The sequence below is a fragment of the Dromiciops gliroides genome, chromosome 4 (assembly GCF_019393635.1).
Source record: "Dromiciops gliroides isolate mDroGli1 chromosome 4, mDroGli1.pri, whole genome shotgun sequence".
Classification (NCBI taxonomy): domain Eukaryota; kingdom Metazoa; phylum Chordata; class Mammalia; order Microbiotheria; family Microbiotheriidae; genus Dromiciops; species Dromiciops gliroides.
The window spans coordinates 76,476,859-76,497,363 of record NC_057864.1 but is presented as its reverse complement, the minus strand read 5'-3'; the positions used below and the strand labels follow the sequence as shown (position 1 = coordinate 76,497,363).

The following is a 20,505-nucleotide window of genomic DNA, read 5'->3' as shown; positions in this document are numbered from 1 at the left end:
AGAAAGATCCAATTCTTTCTTGGCAGGGGACAGGGCCCCTGGTTCTCACACTCCCCCCTGTGCTTCAGGATCATAGATATAGAACCAGAAAGGACTTTAAGGGTCCATCCTTACAGGAGGAACCAAAGGCAGACAATGTTCATGACTCACCCCAGGTTACAGAGGTACTTGGTAGCAGATCAGGATTTGAACCCAAGTCCTCTGACTCTGAAAATATCACTTTTTATAGTACAGCTCATCCTATGGCATAGTGCCCTTAATTCATGACTCTACAACCACCATTTTCAAATTCTTTCAAGCAACTGACTTGGATCAGTTCCTTTAGGCTAGATTCATTCACTGCTGTTCGTAACTGCTTTTGCACCTAACTTAGGTTGAATGCCAGGTATATTCCAGAAATTAATGCAGATCATAGTATGTCATCAAAGTAAAAGGGGTGAAGGAATGATATCAAGTAAGGTGGGGCCATGACAAACAATGACTAAGGAACTCTACAATCATTCTCAAAGGGCAAATGCCTTTGTCAAGGAATCAAGGTCAAGGAAAGCAGCATCCTTCAGATAGTTGTTGTTCAGTCATTTCAGTGAGGTCTGACTCTTTGGGACCCCATTTGGGGTCTTTTTGGCTTTCCATTTTCTTCTTCTCTAGCTCTTTTTACAGATAAGGAAATTGAGACAATGAGGGTAAAGTGACTTGCCCAGGGTCACACAACCAGTAAGTGTCTGAGACCAGGTTTGAGCTCAGGAAGATGAGTCTTCCTGACTCCAGGCTCAGTGCTCTATCCACTGCAGCACCACCTAGCTGCCCAGGTAGTGATCCCTCTGAAGCCAGCCCTAATAGTGTCTAGGATAGAAATAGTCCATCAGTCAGGGAATAAGCATTTATTAAGTGCTTACTAAGTGCCAGGCATTGTGCTAAGTTGCAAGGAAAGAAAGAAAGGGAAAAAACATGGGCCCTGCTCTCAAGAAACACCCATTCTAAGGGGAGAGGACATGTAAAAAATGTACATACATAACATAGAGCATAAATGAAAGATAAATTAGAATGTCAGTGTCTGGAACATTGATATCATGAATGTCACTACACCAGGACAACAGGAAGGGGAAGAATCCATGACCAAAAAGGAACAGGAAGGATCACAAAGAGATAAAATAGGTAATTATGATTCCATGAAATTTAAGAGGTTTTGTATAAACAAAAGGAATGGATGGGGTATGGGTAGAGTTGGGGAGGTATGGGAGGAAAGGTTAGAATTGGAAGTAGAACTTCCAAAGAAGCCCACATCACATCATCTATACCTTTGGCGTTGCAATTGCAAGGCAAGCAGCGGTCTCTGTCTCTCTGGCGATAAAATCCATCCTTGCACCTTTCACAGTGTACTCCAGCTGTATTGTCATTACAGTTGAGGCAACGGAGTCCCTTTCCCGTCCTTCTTTGCAGCTCTTGATCAAAGACACATTGCTGGGACTTCCCATTACAGTCACAGACTGAGAAGAGAAAGAAATTCAACAGCATTAGAGAATCCAGGGACTAGGTACCTTTAAACAGAGGAAAGAGCACCATTTTTAGAGTCAGAAGGCCCGGGTTCAACCCATCTCTGGAACTTCCTACCTCTGTGACCTTGGCAAGGCACTTAGCCTCGGCCTGCCTCACTTTCCTAAACTCAGGATTCTCAGGACTGTTGTGAGGATCACAAATGAGATCATATTTGCAAAAGCACTTAGCACAATACTTGGCACTTAGTTGGTATGATATAAATGCTTATTTCCCTATGTGCCCAATAATGGCATTATTGGGTCAAAGGGTATGTGACTTTGTAGTAACTTTGGGGCCATGGTTCCAAATAGCATTCCAGAATAGCGCCAAATAAATTCACAGCTCCTCCAAAGGTTCATCAATATGACGTTTCCCCCCACAGTCCCTTATTGTTGCTACCTTGGTAGTCATTTTTATTTCAGGTTGACAGTTATGTCTTAAAAGAAACAGCCTTATGAAGTGGATAGAGAGCTGGCTTTAAATCCAGGAAGACCTGAAGACCCATGTGTATTGTCTGTGTGACCCTGAGCAAGTCATTTAATTTCTTAGTACTCCAGGAAATTCTCTAAGATGACAGCTACAGAGAAGGTGTTGACCTGCACAGGTAGTTCCCTAATCTGGTAATTTCCTATTTACTGATAAAATCACAGGTCCCTATTATATCCTATTAGAATATTATAAGCTTATTGATGGCAAGAACTATATATTTTTTTTAATCTTTGTAATCTTAATAATATTGTAGGCACTTGATAAATGTTTCATTGGATTGAGTCTCCATTCTCTCTTCCCATACACTCTCCCTTGATTGTGACCCCTTTTCCCTTTTGTCACTATTCCTGAAACAGTTATGGAATTCTTCACAAAGAAATTTTGTGCCAAGAGGACCTCAGAAATAGTTCTAAAATATAAATAACTGAATGGAAAGAGGTACTTTCCTATGGTCAGACCTATGGGAAATCACTGGGACAGGTATGATTATATCCCATTCTTACCCCTGACAGACATGGTCCATTCCCCAGTCAAAGGCACAAGAGTTAACTGGATTTATCCCAAGACCTATATGTCTGTATCTAAATTCAGGTCACTGTATATTTATATCTTGCTACATTTCCAATGTTTTTAATTTAGATGTGGGTGGGAATCCTATCTAATCTATGCTTTATTCAACTTCTCTGGCATATAAGTATTTATTATTATAATAACAATAATAATGCCCAGCCCCTGACCCACAAGGTATTTCTTAGAAAAGACAAGCCACACACAGACCCTCCTATTACCCCACACAGTGATACCTAGGCCCAGATCAAAGTAGCTAGGAAATCTTTTTTTCCAAACAATGAAGCAAGGTGTGCAGAATCCCTGAGGGATCTCTCCACAAACACTCCTACCCCCACTAACACAGTCAATGGAACAGGTTAGGACAGGAAGCAGAATGCTGTAATCCCCACTCCATCCTACAAAGCAACGAAGGCAGGCAGAAAATGATTCCTAGAGCTGCTTTGGGGCTTAGAGATTAGAATAACTACTTCTACCAATGCTTTCAATCAATTCTTCCCAACTTGTCCTGGTCTCATTCCAAATGAAAGACCAGTTTCCTAAAGTTAGCTATTTTCAAAACATTTCACACAATGGCATTAATATCATAAATTGGGTCCAAATGAATCCTCTTTCTAGTGTTCCCTGCTTAAATGCATGTAATAGTTTCAAATTGAGATAACACAACTTTATATGGATTAACTTCAGACAAAGGTAATATCACTTCCTGCTTTGGGGATTCATTCAGGGTTTTTTCCCCCCATTTATATATAAAAATATACCTTCTGATTAGCAATACCACTGCCTTCCCTATGTCATTTTGAAAATCTTAACTCAACAAAAGAAGGAAGACACAAAGCCAAACCTGTCCTTCCAAATATTCTTTCAGTCCACAACCTTGAAGTCATCCTTGACTCTTTCTTTCACTTTTTCTTTCTTTCTTCCTTCCTTCTTTCTTTCTTTTTTGGTGGGGCAATGAGGGTTAAGTGACTTGCCCAGGGTCACACAGCGAGTAAGTGTCAAGTGTCTGAGGCCATATTTGAACTCAGATCCTCCTGAATCCAGGGCCAGTGCTTTATCCACTGCACCACCTAGCTGTCCCCTCATCCTTGACTCTAATGAGAAATAGGTGGTATCATGAATAGTTTTCATCTTAGAGTTAAAGTGCTTTGTAACCTTAAAACACCACATAAGGTAAGTTACTTATATGTTGTTGTTGTTGTTGTTGTTCCCTCTCACTTATCCCTAATTTCTAATCAATTGCTTCTGTTGTTGTTCAGTCCTTCCATCTTGTCTGACTCTCCATGACCCCATGGACCATAGCACACCATGCCCTTCTATCTTCCACTATCTCCCAAAGTCTGTCCAAGTTCAAGTTCAATGCTTCCATGACACTATCTATCCATTTCATCCTCTGACATCCCCTTTTTCTTTTGCCTTCAATTTTTCCCAACATCAGGGAGTTTTCCAGTGAGTCCTGTCTTCTCATGTGGCCAAAGTATTTAAGCTTCAGCATTTGATCTTTCAGTGAATAACCTGAATTAATTTCTTTAAATATTGACCGATTTGACCCCCTTGCTGTCCAAGGGACTCTCTAAAGTCTTCTCCAGCATGCCAATTCAAACACATCGATTCTTCAGCTTTATAGTCCCACTCTCATAGCCAGACATTGCACCTGGAAAAACCATAGCTTTGACTATATGGGCCTTTGTTGGAGAGATAACATCTCTGCTTTTTGGTAGGCTGCCCAAGTTTGCCACAGCTTTCCTTCCAAGGAGCAAATGTCTTTTTGATTTCATGGCTGCAGTCACTGTTTGCAGTGCTTTTTGAGCCCAGGGATATAAAATCTGACACTGATTTCATTTCTTCTCCCAGTTTCTCTTCCAATCAATTGCAGTCTTATAAATACTAACTCAAAATCTTTTGGTTTCATTCCCTTTCTTCATTCACATAGCTACCACCCTAGCCCAAGCCCTCATTACCACTCACTTGGAGTATTTCAACAGCCTCCTAATTGGTCTCCCAGCTTTCAGTCTGTCCTCCTTCCAATTCATCTTCTGCATACCTGCCAAACTGATATTCCTAAAATATGGTCTGATCACAACACCACCACCACCACCACCCCTTACTTAAAAATCATTAGTGTCTCCCTCCTGATGGAGCTAGGTGTCAACAGAAATGGAGTGCTGGGCCTCGAGTCAGGAGATGGCAGTTCAAACTTTAGCTCAGACACTTACTGGCTGTGTGACTTTGGGCAAGTCACTTAACCTCTGTCTGCCTCAGTTTCCTCATCTGTAAAATGGAGATAACGATAGCCTCTACCTTGCAGGGATGTTGCATGAATCAAATGAGATAATATTTGTAAAGTACCTGGCACAGGGCAGTCATTGATAAATGCTTGTTTCCTTCCTTCCTTCCTATTGCTGCTACCCAAAATTCTAAATGCTCAGCCTGGCATTGGCAATTTTACACAATACAGTTCTCACCTATCTTTTTAGTCATCTATTGTGTTAGTCCCCACCACCTTCTCTCTCTTCAGTCAAACTGGATCACTTTGCATCATCTGCCTCAGTCTCTTTGCACAGACTATCCGCCTAGAATTTGAAAATGCCCTCCCTTCTCACCTCCCCCCTCAGAATACCTTGCTTCCTCCACATCATAGCCATCGCCTAGAAGAAGGCTTTCCTAAACTCTCCCTACCTCCTTCAGCCCCACACCCAATTAGTCCTCTCTGCCTCTTGAAGTGACTTTCTCTCTATTTTATACTTACTTGACCTATATAAGTGTTGTACCCCTCCAGCAGTCAGTCAGCAAGACAATAGGCATTTATTAAGTGTGCCCGACATTGTGCTAAATGATGGGGATACAAAGAAAGGGCAGGAGGAGGCAGCTAGGTGGGGCACTGGATGGAGCACTGGCCCTGCATTCAGGAGGACCTGAGTTCAGGTCCTGCCTCAGACACTTGACACTTACTAGCTGTGTGACCTCGGGCAAGTCACTTAACCCTCATTGCCCCACCAAAAAAAAAAAAAAAAAAGGAAAAAACAAAACAAAACAAAGAAAGGGCAAGCCCTGTTCTCGAGGAACTCTCAGTCTAATGGGGAGACAACACACAGAGGACTATGTATAAACAAGGTAAAGACGGGGTAAATTAAAGATAATCGGCCCAGGGGAGGCACTAACATTAAGGGAATCAGGAAAGGCTTCTCACAGAAGGTGAAAGATTAGACGGGACTTGAAGGAATCCAGTAGAGTGAAAGCATGATGAAGGGAGGGCTTTTATCCTTATTTTTTTTTTGTCTCTGTATCTTCCAAACAGCAGGGGCCTGTTCATAATATTCATTAAATAAAAATTGTTTCATTGGACCTTACAAGTGAAAAAACATGTCCCGCCACTTTCCATTTCCAGGAGAGCTTAGGTCAGATGAGCTCTGATAGAGCAGATACTATTATTTTGGCGGACACACAACAAAAGAAAATCTCAGAAGTTGTGCCACCATTGTCCCATCTCCAAATTTCATAGTTTTGACCTTAGTCTCTCCTTTTAATTCCAGGGTATCAGTACTCTATGCTCTATTTTGTTATTAAATATTCTCATTTCTTGGCTCAAATGTCTCTCGGGTTCATCTCTTATTTCCTCCTATTTCCATCTTATTCTGGGCCCTTATCACCTGAGACCTCTAATAAAAAACCAATGTAACTACCCACTTTCCTCTATTCTTGAATCTCTTGATCTCTTGTCCCATCACTTATCATGCCTTGCTAAACCCCAACCCAGGATTACACCTAATACTGTCTGCCTCTGTCACTCCTACTCAGATGCTGCTTCATAAAATTATTATAAAGTTTTGTTTGCTGGGCACATTATAAATTTATGCTACCCAATTTCAACTGGGGCCTCCCTTGATCTCCAGTCTTTCCAGTGAATGGAGACAAAGGGATCTATATGGGAAATGTTTTGAATGTAGAAATCACAAGATTTGGCAATGGATTAGATATGTGATGAGGGGTCAAGGATGATAGTGAGGTTTCAAGCCTGGGTGACTAGGATCTATAGTAATAGAAATGTTTGGGAGAGAGAAGGGTTTGGGAGGAAAGATAATGAGTTCTGTTGTGTCAAGGTTGAGTTCGAGATGGTTATGGGACATTCAGTTCAAGATGTCCAAAAGCGTTGTGGTGATTCAGGACTATAGTACAGAAGAGACATTAAGGCTGCATAGGTAGATCTGAAAATTTCCTGCATAATACAATCACTGAATCTGAAAAGATCACCAAGTGAGATGTATAGAGGGGAACAAGAAGATGGCCTAGGACAGAGACTTGGGGAAGACCTAGGAGTTAGCCAATGGGACATAGATAAAGAATCGGTGAAGCAGAGGTCAGATCTTTAGGAGGAGACCCAGAAGAGGGTAGAGTCATAAAAAACTTCAGGAGGAGAAAACACGAAGAAGGAGAGTGATCAACAGCATCCAATGGAGCTTAAAAGACAAGAATGGCAAGGATAGAGAGAAGCAAAATTAAATTTATCAATTAAGAAATCACTCAATGTCAGAGAGGGAAGTTTAAATTGAGTTATGAGTTCAAAAGTCAAATTGTGGATGGTTTAGAAGAGAATAAGAGGAAGTAGAGGCCCTGAGTGTAGCTAACTTTCTCACAATTGAAAAAGAAAAAGCTGAGGAGAGAAATGAGATGATGGCTAGGAGAGAAAAACCCTTTCGATTGAGTGAGCGTCTTTTTTAAGGATGGGGGAAGACATGGTCAGGTTGCTAGGCAGCAAAGAAGGAACCAGTAGCTAAGAAGACATGGAAGATCAGAGAGAGAGGTGGGGTGGGGATCATAGCTGGGACAATCAACTTGGAAAAAACAGGAGGGGATGGATTAAGGGTTTCTGTAGAGGCACTGCCTTGGCAAAGAAAAGGCAGAGATGAGATTAGATCACAAAAATGAATATATACTCGGGGGTGATATCAGTGATGATGGAGGGGGAGAAGAAGGACTTTTAACTGAATAGTTTTTATGTTGTTGGGTTTTTTTTGGTGAAATAGAGGTGAAGTCCTTAGTAGGATCAAGGGGACGACATGGGGGGAGGGGTTTGAGGATAGATGAGAAGGTTTGAAACAGCTACTATGGAGAGTAGAATAGTGAACCAATCAGGATGTAGAATTATTTCTTTGCCTCAGTGATAGCCCAGGTCAGATTTGACACAATCTGACTTGTCTTGACACAATTTTTAATGCCCAAAGTCATCATCGTCATCATCAACAGCAACAACAAAACAACCACCACCAATCAATCAATCAATCAATCATCACCATCATCTACAAACATTCATCATTCCTTTCCTAATCTCCTTTATTCCTCCCCTACTCACTCTCACCCCTCCCCGCCCCTTTACTGGTACCTCCCTACAGAAATTACATTGTGCCTATTTTCAATATCCCTAGATGTATACATGTGCTTTTTCTATAGAATGTAAGCTCCTTGAGGTCAGGGACTATTGCATTTTTGTCTTGTGCCCCTAGCTCACATGAGTGTTTAACAAATGCTTATTAATTGATATCACAGAGTAATGTGGAACATCCCATTCTGAATAAAGCCAATAAGAATAGAAAAATCATCTGTGTGCTGAGTAGAAAAAAAATCAAAGGAACAGAGGTAATATGCTAAATTATGTTTTTCTTATATATTTCTCAGGGGTTGACCAATGGGACAGGCTAATGGATCAGAAATGGGGCATTTTTCCAGATGCGTTCTCTTCCCATGTCAAGGGAAATTTTGGTCTATGAGTGGAAACTTGGCTGATATAAAACTGGCTCTGGGAAGAGCACAGCAAGCACCTGTATATACAGGAATCACCTGGAAGTTTAGGGCCTCCCCCTCCCCTTGAGCTCTCCCCAGCCCAACACACAAAGTTGTTCATTGTCTCTGCATGGATAACATTCAGTGGGATGAGTCCTCTTTCCACACAGGCTTATGTTGGGATTGGGGTGGGAGGGGTGGCAAGAAGAAAATTGACATTTTCCAACAAGAAGTCTAAGGGGGGATTTGATAAATACAAGGGGATTTGTTTTAGGCAGATGCTTCCAGCAACAGTAATCAACATTGTAGAGAGAGGAGTGAGGACCATCCATCTGTGAGGCTGGAGCTGGACAGCATGTTCTATGGGGGGAAGGGAGACTGTGAGATAGGTTTGTATTTATCTGGATTCTTGGCAGGTAGTTACTTGGCCAGGTTTGAGGGACTATCTCAGACGTTTGAATTCAAATGGCATGTTGAACCTGACGACCGGGGTGTGCCGGCTAAAGATTACACAGAACTCTGCTTAGTACGACTTAGCATCGTTCTGAGTTAATAGGAGAGAAGCAGCAACGTCATGCTGTGGTTCTCCCCTTAATCTTCCTGAAAGATGAATCGGAGCATGAAATCATGTTGAGGGGATAAAAGCACATGTCTCCTTACTTAGAAGGGAGCTGGCTACCAAACCTCCCTAAAACAATTCTTGGTCACGCGCACCCCTATCAGGGATGAAGAAGCTGCCTCTCTTCAATGTTCAACTCTCACAAGCTTCTACATACTTTTTTTTGCGGGGCTATGGGGGTTAAGTGACTTGCCTAGGGTCACACAGCCTAGTAAGTGTCCCAAGTGTCTGAGGCCGGATTTGAACTCAGGTCCTCCTGAATCCAGGGTCAGTGCTTATCCATTGCGCCACCTGCTGCCCCCGCATCTAGATACTTTTCCAGTCTTCCGTGCCCCTGTCCCTTTGAGCTTTCTCCCTATTCTTATTTCTTCTGACTCCTTTAGGCTACAGCATCAGGAGAGAGAGAGGTAAAATAGATGGGTCAGTGAGGTAGATGAGCAAAGAAGCAGTTGCCCTAAGACTAAAGATCTGTCCTTCCTAACCAGAAACTTCCACTGCTAAATCCTTTGAAAGGGAATTTTCTCTTTCTTTGAGTTAAGGTATTGTTTCAGGTACCTTATTGAGTCTGAAGAACGGATGCTGAAAGTTGCTTTAATTTAAACTGATTTTTTTTCAGGGCAATAAGGGTTAAGTGACTTGCCCAGGGTTACACAGCTAGTAAGTGGCAAGTGTCTGAGGGTGGATTTGAACTCAAGTCCTCCTGAATCCAGGGGCCAGGGCTCTATCCACTGCACCACCTAGGCTGCCCCCTAAACTAATCTTTAATTTTAAAATTGGAGGTGTAAGCTAGTATGTCTTGCCCTCCTTTGCATAGTATGGGTGGAAATTGTACTAATGCAGGAGTGAGAAAAACTCTTGCCTAACACTTCTCTATGTGACTTTTTATTTGTATTTTATTTTTTTTAGCGAGGTAATGAGGGTTAAGTGACTTGCCCAGGGTCACACAGCTAGTAAGTGTCAAGTGTCCTAAGGCTAGATTTGAACTCAGGTCCTCCTGAATCCAGGCCAGTGCTCTATCCACTGTGCTACTTAGCTGCCCCCCTCCATGTGATCTTGAATGTTCAACACTGCCCAGTCTCAACTGTCTCAGTTTTAAAATGGGAAGTACTGAACTAGATGGCCTCTGAGATCCCTGCCAGTTCGACATCAATGATCCGTTTAATCAACTTCGATCAGCTTACTGAGAAATGTTTTTACTTCTGCATCTTATTCAGTCAGAATTGCAGGTGGGGAACCTCCTTTGGACATTGGGCTGACAAACAAATTCTATGGAATTTTCACAATGGGGGGAAATGAGTAAGTAAAGAGGACATTTGACTAAGTATTCAAAAAATAGATACACAAAGGATGAAATTTATAGATGGCTTACAACAATTAGCATCGTGTACCATTTGAAAAGCATTTGGAATGTGGTGGCTCTCTTGGAGAGAAGGAAGAAGTTGTTTTGTTGTTCAGTTGTGTCCAACTCTTCATGACCCCACTTAAGGTTCTCTTGGCAAAGATACTGGGGTGGTTTGCCAGTTCTTCTCACAGCTCATGGTACAAATGAGGAGCTAAGGCAAACAGGGTTAAGTGACTTGCCCAAAGTCACACAGCTATTAAGTGTCTGAGGCTGGATTTGAACTCAGGAAGATGAGTCTGTCCAGACTCCAGGCTTGGCACTCTATCCAAGAGCCACCTATCTGCCCGAGGAAGAAGCTTGCAGGGGAAAACTAGGTGTTATAAAAAACAAGATATATTAATAAACATTCATTATTTCAAATTGGAATAAAGGAGAGTCCAGAATTCCAAGCCAATTGGAAGTGACAAGTGAGGATTAAGAGAAGAATACTGTTAATGAAGAGCACAAAGAAGGCGGGACTTGATTTTTTTACTTTAACTTCATTTTAGTGCTAAGTTTCAAAAAGATATTTGTTGCAAAAAAGATTAAATCATCGGATTGTACTCACAAATATGGTTGTTTATGTGTAAAAACAATTCACCTCTTCCCTAATCATTCCTGACATTTTACCAACTAAACAAATCTTTCTCCTTAGGCATTTTCTAACTCTTTAGTACTGTATGTTTTTGTTCAAGGATGTGATGGTTTTGACTTTGAAAGAGACATATCATGAATAATGAATTGAATTACTGTCACCAATAAATCTGCAAATATGCAGGTTATGGTTTAAAAATGTGTTGGGAATTTGTATGCAGTATGAGATGCCATAAGGATTGGGGGAAATGACTTTACTCTAGACATGCTCCCTTTCTCCTCCCTGGCATCCAGACCTCATCCCTTTAGTGGTATCTCCTGTATCTGTACTCTTCCACAAAGGAAATTCACAACTGGTGTTTTACTCAATCAGGCCTCTCTAACCAACTCCTGACAACTCCCTGTCCACAACCCACCCAGAGACGGGAAACCAATCAGGAATGTCTGAGCAAGATAGCAAGTAGTGGAGTAGGCTTGGGAGACCTAGGCTTGGAGTCACAAAGACCTAAGTTCAAAGTTGCTTCACTTCTCCCAGACTCAGTTTCTACATCTGTAAAAATTAGGGTTTGCATTTGAGAACTTCCAAGATTTCTCCCAACCCTAAATCTCTGATCTAGTGATCACCTGTGGTCATTCATTACCTGCATCACCCAGCAGCCTTGATCTAGAGAGAGCACAACCCAAATATCCACAAGATACCAAAACAAAGAATGATGAGATCTCACCATAACCTACTGTGCCAAGGCCTGGAGGGTAGCATCTCATGGGATCATCAACCCCCTTCCTCCTGCTGTGACCTAAAGAACGTCTGAGGCCCAGTGATCTCTCCTGCTAGCAAGCAGTGTCAGAGCCAGAAGAAACACAACTTCCTTCCTGCCTTCTCTTCCTAACCCACTCCCCATGCCTCCAGGTGTCTCCATTAGATCTTCCTTTAATTAACAATTAAATGTGAATTAGAATGCATCAGTAATCAAGGCCTATTATTGTTAGCTTTAGAGGTCAAGGCCTTTTGTGAAGGGCTCTAAGTCTCTAAAGCTGCCGTAGAAGACTGGGATAGGTATTGGTGTCTGTACTCAGCTGAACGACCAGTTCTTTGAACATAGTAAGGGATATCTCAAGTAAAGCCAAAAAGTCAACAAGCAATAAGCACCTACTTTATGCCAGGTGGGTCACATAGGTGCCAGCAGTGGGTGGGAGCGCCAGGCCTGAAATCAGAAAGATTCATCTTCCAGTTCAAATCCAGCCTCAGACACTTACTAGCTGTGTGACTCTGGGCAAGTCACTTAATCTTTTTTGCCTTGGTTCTTTATCTCTAAAATGAGCTGGAGAAGGATGACAAACCACTTGAGCATCTTTTCCCGAGAAAACCGAAATGAGCTTAGGAAAAATCAGACACCAGGATGAAACAACTCAACAAATATGCCAAGGCATTATGCTAAGTTCTGTGCAAAGTCAAACCCAGTCCCTGCTCTCAAGAGTTCATAGTCTAATGAGGGAAAACAATGTGCAAACAGCTGTGTACAAACAAGATAGATGGAGAATAAAGTGGAGAGTAGTTCAGAGGGAAGGCACTAAGAAAGGAGACTGGAAAGGCTTCCTGTACAAGATGGAACTTTAGGTGAGACTTGAAGGAAGCCAAGGAGATCAGAGATGAGGTCGAGAGCATTTCCAGGCATAGAGACAGCTAGAGAGTTGAGTGATGGAGTGTCATGTGTGAAGAACAACAGGAGGCCAGTGTCACTGGATGGAAGCATATATAGGGGTATGTTAAGTGAAGAAGACCAGAAATGTGGAGATGGGGGTGATGGGGCAGGTTTAGGAAGAGCTTAAAGTCAAACATGTTTTATATTGCTCCTGGATGAAACTGGGGACTACTGGAGTTTATTGAGTATAGGGTGACCTGCTAAGTTCATTAGAATGCCTATTATGTGTTCATTTATGGTATAATCAACATCTTGCCCTTTAAACTGGCTGGCTTTTCTGTTTAAAGCAAGACTTTTAGAGGCTTAAAGCAAGGGAGATTAGGCAAATGAGGCAAAGTCAGTGGGGGGTATTTAAGAGAAAGTACCACTAAATTAGGTGGGCTCATGGCCAAACTAGGGAGGGGGAGGGTCCTTAAGATCCCTTCAGGGGTCGCCAAACTGTGAGATTAAAATTGGATATTAGATCATAAATCTCCCCTACTTAACTTTTTCCCTTAATTTATCTCCCAGACTAGTAAATGGAAGAAGCTTCTGGTTTTTCTAGGTAGAGCCCTTTATTGTATGGTAGTCACAAGGTGATGTTGATTAGAAGGATAGGAAAATAGAAATACAATACAAATCGTCTTAAGTCTAGGCTTAGTCTATATTCTGTATAAAACTCACCAAAACCGAGGCCACTTTTGGGGAGAGAGACCGAGTCAAGGCGCTGCTGTTAAACCGAGAGACCAGGCCAAGTCAAACTCCAGTCCGAGTCTGTCTGTGCAGCGCAGCCAGGAGACCAGCGGAGCAGAAAAAAGCCCCACTTCCGTTCTCTCCTGCCTTTTCAGCTCGCACCCCGGAAGTCGAGTGCACAGCAGGCAGTCTGACATGCGGAGCTAGGCGCACTGGCGTGCGTAGCTCATGCCATTGGTCTCCTCCCAGAAAGGGTGGTCCTTAAAGAAAAACTGGTGTCTTTCAATTATCCTAACCGACTGTTAAAAAAAACTTTCATATTTTTTTACTACATAACAAGGGAGTATGGGGTGTCATCATCTTAAAAAATAGGTTGGGCAGTCATCTGAAAGGGATGATTCCTTCCAGTATTGCCCCACGGGCAATGCACTAGGAAGCTAAACTACACTTCTCAAGAGTGTTAAGTTATGTCACAACTATGAATAGAAACAATCAGGGCTTTTAAAAGAGTATTGGAACTTGATATCCCTGACCAGGAAGTAGGAGTAAGCAAGAGGAATGAATAAACCTTGGTTACACAGGCCCACTAATGCTACAATGTGTCACTCCCCATGTTCTACTTCTAGTGTAAGAATAGCCTCACATTTGAAGACTCCATCTCTTCATTGGTCAGGGTAACTTCATTGACTCAAGCAATGATGGAAACCATGTAAGTTGCTACTACTTGTCAGTCCCTGGCCATGTCTAACTGACTCTGAAGTGGGATCTTTCAAATGCTGAGACCCTGCGGGACCATAAGTAGGAACAAGAGTGGCTTGAAACAGTAGCAAGTATGTGTACAAGCTTACTTCACTGGAAACTGAGGCTGGTACATCAGCAGTGAAACTGACTAGGACCTGAAAGATACCAGGATACATAAGACATAAGAAAAAGGGGGGGAAAATTAAACTCCTAAGCTTAGTATACAAGGCTCTGTATGGATCGGCCCCAGTTTACCAGTGAAATCTAGAGTAAAGAGTGTTGGTTTGGGACTTAGAAGTCCTGGGTGAAAATACAAGGTATGCTGCTTAATAGAAAGACCAGAACTTAAGAATACTTTGAAGGACTAAGTGCATTTTTATGTTATTTGGCACCCTTGGGTCCATCCAGTTTGAATTAATTTAATTAATTAGTGTTAGATTAAATTATTGTAGATTTACTTACCTGTCCATGCCATCAGTAAAATATAATCTCTTTGAGGACAGGGGAGGAACTTCATTTTTTGTCATTGGTTTCTGCTGAGCCTGAACAGTGCCTTCTTTGGCATATACTAAGTCCTTAATAAATGTTTGTTGAAAATGAATATCATCCTCCCTACTAGACAGTATATATTTTTTTCAGGGCAATGAGGGTTAAGTGACTTGCCCAGGGTCACGCAGCTAGTAAGTGTCAATGTGGTCTGAGGGTGGATTAGAACTCAGGTCCTTCTGAATCCGGGGCTGGAGCTTTGGTCCACTGCACCACCTAGCTGCCTCCTAGACTGGATACTTCTTGAGGACCAAGTGCACTGATATGAAACAGATGTTCTTCAATTGCTCATTATGGACTGAGTCACTTGTTCTATTTAGGATTGGTTATTCCTTTCCAACAAACATGGAAGGGGCAAATTAGGGAGGAGACATAATCATTTGTGGTCATTCTCTAGTCAACATCCTCCATCTCACCAAGCAGGTTTCGTGCTTGACATTAACCCTTTATGTTTTGAGCTCGTTAAAAGCTCTGTTTTGGGTGGGGGGGGGGTGGCAGTGGTTCTTTAGAGAAAGGTCACTTCCGTTACTTCTACAAAGAATCTAATAACTGCGGCTTTGATGCCTTAGCTTTAGATAAAGTCTATTTTCTTTAGCTGGACGAACATCTTGGGAAAACTTGAAAATGGATTAAAATAAAATTTTACATAAACACTAGGAATACGCAGAGAAGGTGTTATTATCATGGTATTTCTTCTCTCCCTGCTCTGACCTCAAAGGAGAGGTTGCCAGAATTCTCGATCCATAATTTCTAGATCACTGTTTCTACCCCTCAATAACCTTTCCTCTTAAAGATGTGTATGCCATCTGTCAGGGATTGCTCTACTCAACCAACTTAGTCAACAAGCTCCTACTATGTGCCAGACACTATGCTCAGGGTTGGGTTACAAAGACAAATGAAATAATCCCTGCCCTCAGGGAGTTTACATTCTCTGTTCTAGCCAACTGGTCTACTGCTGTTCTCCAAACTCACTCCAGGCTTCCTTACCTTGATTTCTCTGCTCATGCTATTCCTTCTGCCCTGAAGAGCCAATCCGTACCTTTCTCTTTTCTCTCCCAGTTTCCACCAAAGTCTACACATCCTACGTGGCCTAGTTCAAATGTCCATATTCTCCAGGAAGCCATCTCTATTCCCCCTACTCTGAAGGAATCTCTGACTCCTCTGCACTCAAAAAGCACTTTGTACTCCTTAAAGAACCCACCTTCCACTAAAGGCCTACATTAATTCCTCAGCATAGGATGGAGATGATTTGAGGTTCTCAAAGGCAGTAGTAGCAGAGCAAAACCCCTACAAATCATATCAAGTTGAAAAGGCTTTAAGGACAAACATGGTAGAGAGACTGTCCCGGCTAAATTCAGAAAAGTCCATTAACTGGTTGATTTGGGGGTGATTTCCCCCTCCCCCCATAAAAACTGAGCAACTTTTGCAAATGAGAAATGGAGTGTCTTTTTTGTGCAGAACAGCAGATAAGACAGTAGATCTGAATAACCAAGGATAGATGGGACAGAAGGGATAACTGCCCTATCACACCTCTCACTCAACTACAGCCACCAGTCCAGGAACAAAGACCCTCTTAGGATAATCTGCTCAGCATTGAGGTGACACTGCCACAAGGTTGACCTTCTGAACCTTGCCTTAACCTTCCTATAACCAATATGGCCCTAGGGCTTCTGAGTCTCTTTGGAATTCCAGGCAGAGGCATGGGACTGAGGACCAGAAATACATCTACTCTTACATAAAGTACTTTCCTTTCCACATCTTTCTCGGGAGTGTTCTCAATTAACTGTAACTTTGCAACTGTGATAGTTGATAGTCTACTACCCTCTGACTCAACCCAGAGACCTTGTGATTTAAAGGCTGCCTAGGCTGAAGATGCTTTTGGGTTCACACCACTCCTGGCATCCCCACGTCCATGTCAGCCTCATCCCTCCTTTGTCCCTCTTCCAGTCTTCTCTACCCTTCCATTGTGTTCTCTGCAATCCATGTCCACTATTAACAAACGCACTTCATGTTAGACCTGGGTTCTCCCCCTTGAAATTATTTTTTTTTTGTATTTACTTATAAATGTACAGTATGTGTCCCTTTTCCCTCAGTAGAATACAAATTCCTGTGAGGGAAAAGAATGTTTTATTTTGATTTTGCATCTTCAGAAGGCAGGGCACTAGCAGCTGAGGAGATAGGAAAGGCTTCCGGGAGATATGGCTCTTGGGTGAAGTCTTAAAGGAAACCAGGAATTTAAAGAGTTGGTGATAAGGGAGTAGTACATTGTAGGCAGTCTAGTGCAAGAAGACAGATAGGTGGTGAAGTAGATAGAGCACTAGGGACTGGAGTCAGGAAGACCTGGGTTCAAATATGCCTCAGACACTTACTACTTTGTGACCCTGGACAAGTCACTAAACCATGTTTGCCTCAATTCTTCAAATCTATAAAATGAGCTGGAGAAGGAAATAGCAAACCACTCCAGTATCTTTGCCAAGAAAACCCCAAAAGGAGTCATAAAAAATCTGACTCAACTGAACAACAACACTGATAGGTGGTAAATCAGAAAAGGAGAAAAAGAGGGAGGAGTAATCAGGTTGCTAGGAGGGAGCTTATCACAATGTCTACCACTTAGTAAGCACTTAATAAATGCTTATTTACTAACTGACTGACAGAGAGATGGGTGTCATGAAAAGAGAAAAATATCCATTAGGAGAGAGTGGTCAACAGTCTCAAAAGATGCTGAGAGATCAAAGTGTGAGAAACAAGATGAGGTCCTTTGTCAATTAAAAGATCATTGGAAAGAGCTATTTCAACTGAGTGATAAGGTGGGAAGCCAAGTATAGCACTGATCTCATTGTATTGTAGTTCTCTGTGCACATTTTATCTCCCTTACTAGACTATAGGCTGCTTAAGGTCACACTATCTCCTCCTCCTCCTCTTCTTCTTCTTCTTCTTCTTCTTCTTCCTTTATTTTTTTAGTGAGGCAAGTGGGGTTAAATGACTTGCCCAGGGTCACACAGCTAGTAAGTGTTAAGTGTCTGAGGCTGGATTTGAACTCAGGTACTCCTGACTCCAGGGCCAGTGCTCTATCCCCTGTGCCACCTAGCCGCCCTAGGCTATCTCTTATTAATCTTTGCATGCACACACAGAGTGTTTTGCTCAGAGCCTTACACATCATAAATGCTCATAAATGTTTCCTGAATTATGTTGTTTTGAACTGAGACAAGATGGCAGAAAGAACCCTAGATGAAGATTCATGAGTTCTGAGTTCCAGTCTTGGTCCTGCCTCTGACTTGCATAACCCTGTTCAACTCAGAAATTGTTCACTTTCAGTTTCTCAGTCTGTAAAATTGGAAATACTTTGGCTAAACACAGCAAATGTTCCAAGAATAGATGAAGAACGACAAAGAATTGGAAATGGAAAGGATATTCATCAACTGGGGAATTGCTGAAGAAGTTGTGGTATATGAATGTAATAGAATACTATTACGATGGAAGAAATTATGAGCAGGCTGATTTCAGAAAAACCTGGAAAGACTTATACAAACTGATGCTGAATGAAGTGAGCAGAACCAGGAGAACATTGTATATAGTAACAGCAACACTGTGGCAATGATCAACTCTGATGGAATTAGCTCTTTTTTTATTCCAATACAGTTTATTTTAACATGATTCAAGTCTCCCAGCATAGGGGCAGGTCAAAGATCACATTCCTCCCACTCTGAAGGAAGAAGGGATCCAGTTTGGGGTAAGAAATTGGCCAGTGAAAAGACAGCATCACAACTTTGGAGCTAGAAAGAATCTTAAAGGTTATCTACTTGGAGGTTATCCCTTTACATATGAGAGAACAAAAGCCCAAGGAGGTTAGGTAATCTTCCAGGGTCACAAAGATACTAAGTAAGTCTTTTAATCCAAAGCCAGCCCATTCCTAGACTTTGTTCAAGAACTATGATATGAACACCTTCATTTGGGTCAAAGACACCGACAGACATAGAATTACACACCCAGAAATACACTAAATTTTGTCTTTGGTTGGAGCTCAACTGCTCATTATGTCATCTATCTGGAGGCTATATTACTCCTCAGTACAGTAATGGTGACATGATCTAATAAACTTCATTCATGACTAAAAAAGAGGATGCCAGAGGCTAAGACATGCCTATTTCCATACTACTCAGTAAGAAAGGAGTCAAGTTAGTCATTATAAAAAAATTCCAATCTCAAAGGAGATTTTTCCACTGTTCAAGAACCATTACAAACTAAAGTGGGAGAAAAATTTCCATCTTAACCTGCTAACCTGACTTGAATTTTCCAGACTTTACCATAAACACAGCTGTACCCAATGACAACATTCTTCCACATCTCCTTGAACTGTTTACTTGTTGGAAAGGCATAACTAAATCTATGGACCTATCCACTAATATCCAGCTCACATTCCAACCTCATCCTATCTCTAGCTTAGGCAAGGTCATGTCTAATGAGAGAGACAGGAAGGCAGAGAGATGAAATGCTATCCAACTTTGGAATTTCAGTCTGTTTTAGACTTTGCATTTCTTCCAGTGGGGGGGGATTTTTTTTTAATCATAAAAGTATTTTATTATTTCCTAGTTATATGTAGAGATAGTTTTCAACATTTGTTTTTTATAAGATTCCAGTTTCAAATTTTTCTCCCTCCCTTCCTTCCCTCCCCATTCCCCCAAGACAGAAAGCAATCTGATATTTCATATATGTACAATCACATTAAACATATTTCTGAATTAGATGTGTTATAAAAGAAGAATCCGAAAAAAAGGGAAAAAACCTCAAAAAAGTAAAAACAAAACAAAAAAAAGTAGAAACAGTATGGTTCAATCTGCATCTAGATTCCACAGTTGTTTTTTTCTGGATGTGGAGAGCATTTTGTATCATGAGTCCTTTGGAATTATCTTAGATCATTATACTGCTGAGAAGAGTTAGTCTATCTCATTTGATCATCACACAATGTTACTGATACTGTGTACAATGTTCTCCTGGTTCTGATCATTTCACTCAGCATCAGTTCATGTAAGTCTTTCCAGGCTTTTCTGAAATCTACCTGCTCAATGTTTCTTACAGCACAATAGTATTCCATTACATTCATATACCACAACTTGTTTAGCCATTCCCCAGTTGATGGGCATCCCCTAAATTTCCAATTCTTTGCCACCACAAAAAAGAGTAGCTATAGATATTTTTGTACATGTGGGTCCTTTTTCCTTTTTTATGAAGTTTGGGGAAAATCTTACCCAATTCTGTTTCTCATCCCTTGGCAAAGAGTCCCCTATCTTCCCTCTTGGGAGGGGAACAGGAAAGGCTACAGGGGACAAAAATAGTATTGCTGAAATTTGAAGCAAATGGCCACAAACTGACATCAACATATCTGTAAATAGTATACCAATATATCTTAAAATTATAGGGGCAGCTAGGTAGCACAGTGGATAAAGCATCAGCCCTTGATTCAGAAGAACCTGAGTTCAAATCTGGCCTCAGACACTTGACACTAGCTGTGTGACCCTGGGCAAGTCACTTAATCCTCATTGCCCAGCAAATTAATTAATTAACTAATTTTTTTTAAAATTCTAGGATTTCAGAAGGAAATAGTATATTAATATATCTTTAAATTATAGGATTTCTGAAGTCATCAAATCCATACTATGCCCGAATAGGGATGTCCTCTGCAATATTGCTGACAAGCAATTGCTCAGTCTGCTAAAAGTCCCCCAGGGATGGGGGCAGTCCATTCTACTTTTGAATGGCTCTAATTTTTAGTAAAAATTTCCCCTATGGATCAATATATCATGTCATTTTATTGCTTGAAGGAACAATAATAATAATAGCTAAATTTTATATTATGCTTTGAGATTTGCAAAGGGTTTTAT

At 41.4% G+C, this 20,505-nt stretch overlaps 1 protein-coding gene across 1 annotated transcript in view; it reads right to left on the bottom strand.

Moving 5' to 3' along the window:
* Window positions 1-20,505, bottom strand: part of LAMC2 (laminin subunit gamma 2) — a 74,495-nt gene that overhangs the window by 46,164 nt on the left and 7,826 nt on the right. The window contains 1 exon segment of the mRNA XM_044004858.1: window positions 1,299-1,487. Within this exon segment, the coding sequence (XP_043860793.1) occupies window positions 1,299-1,487 (189 nt within the window).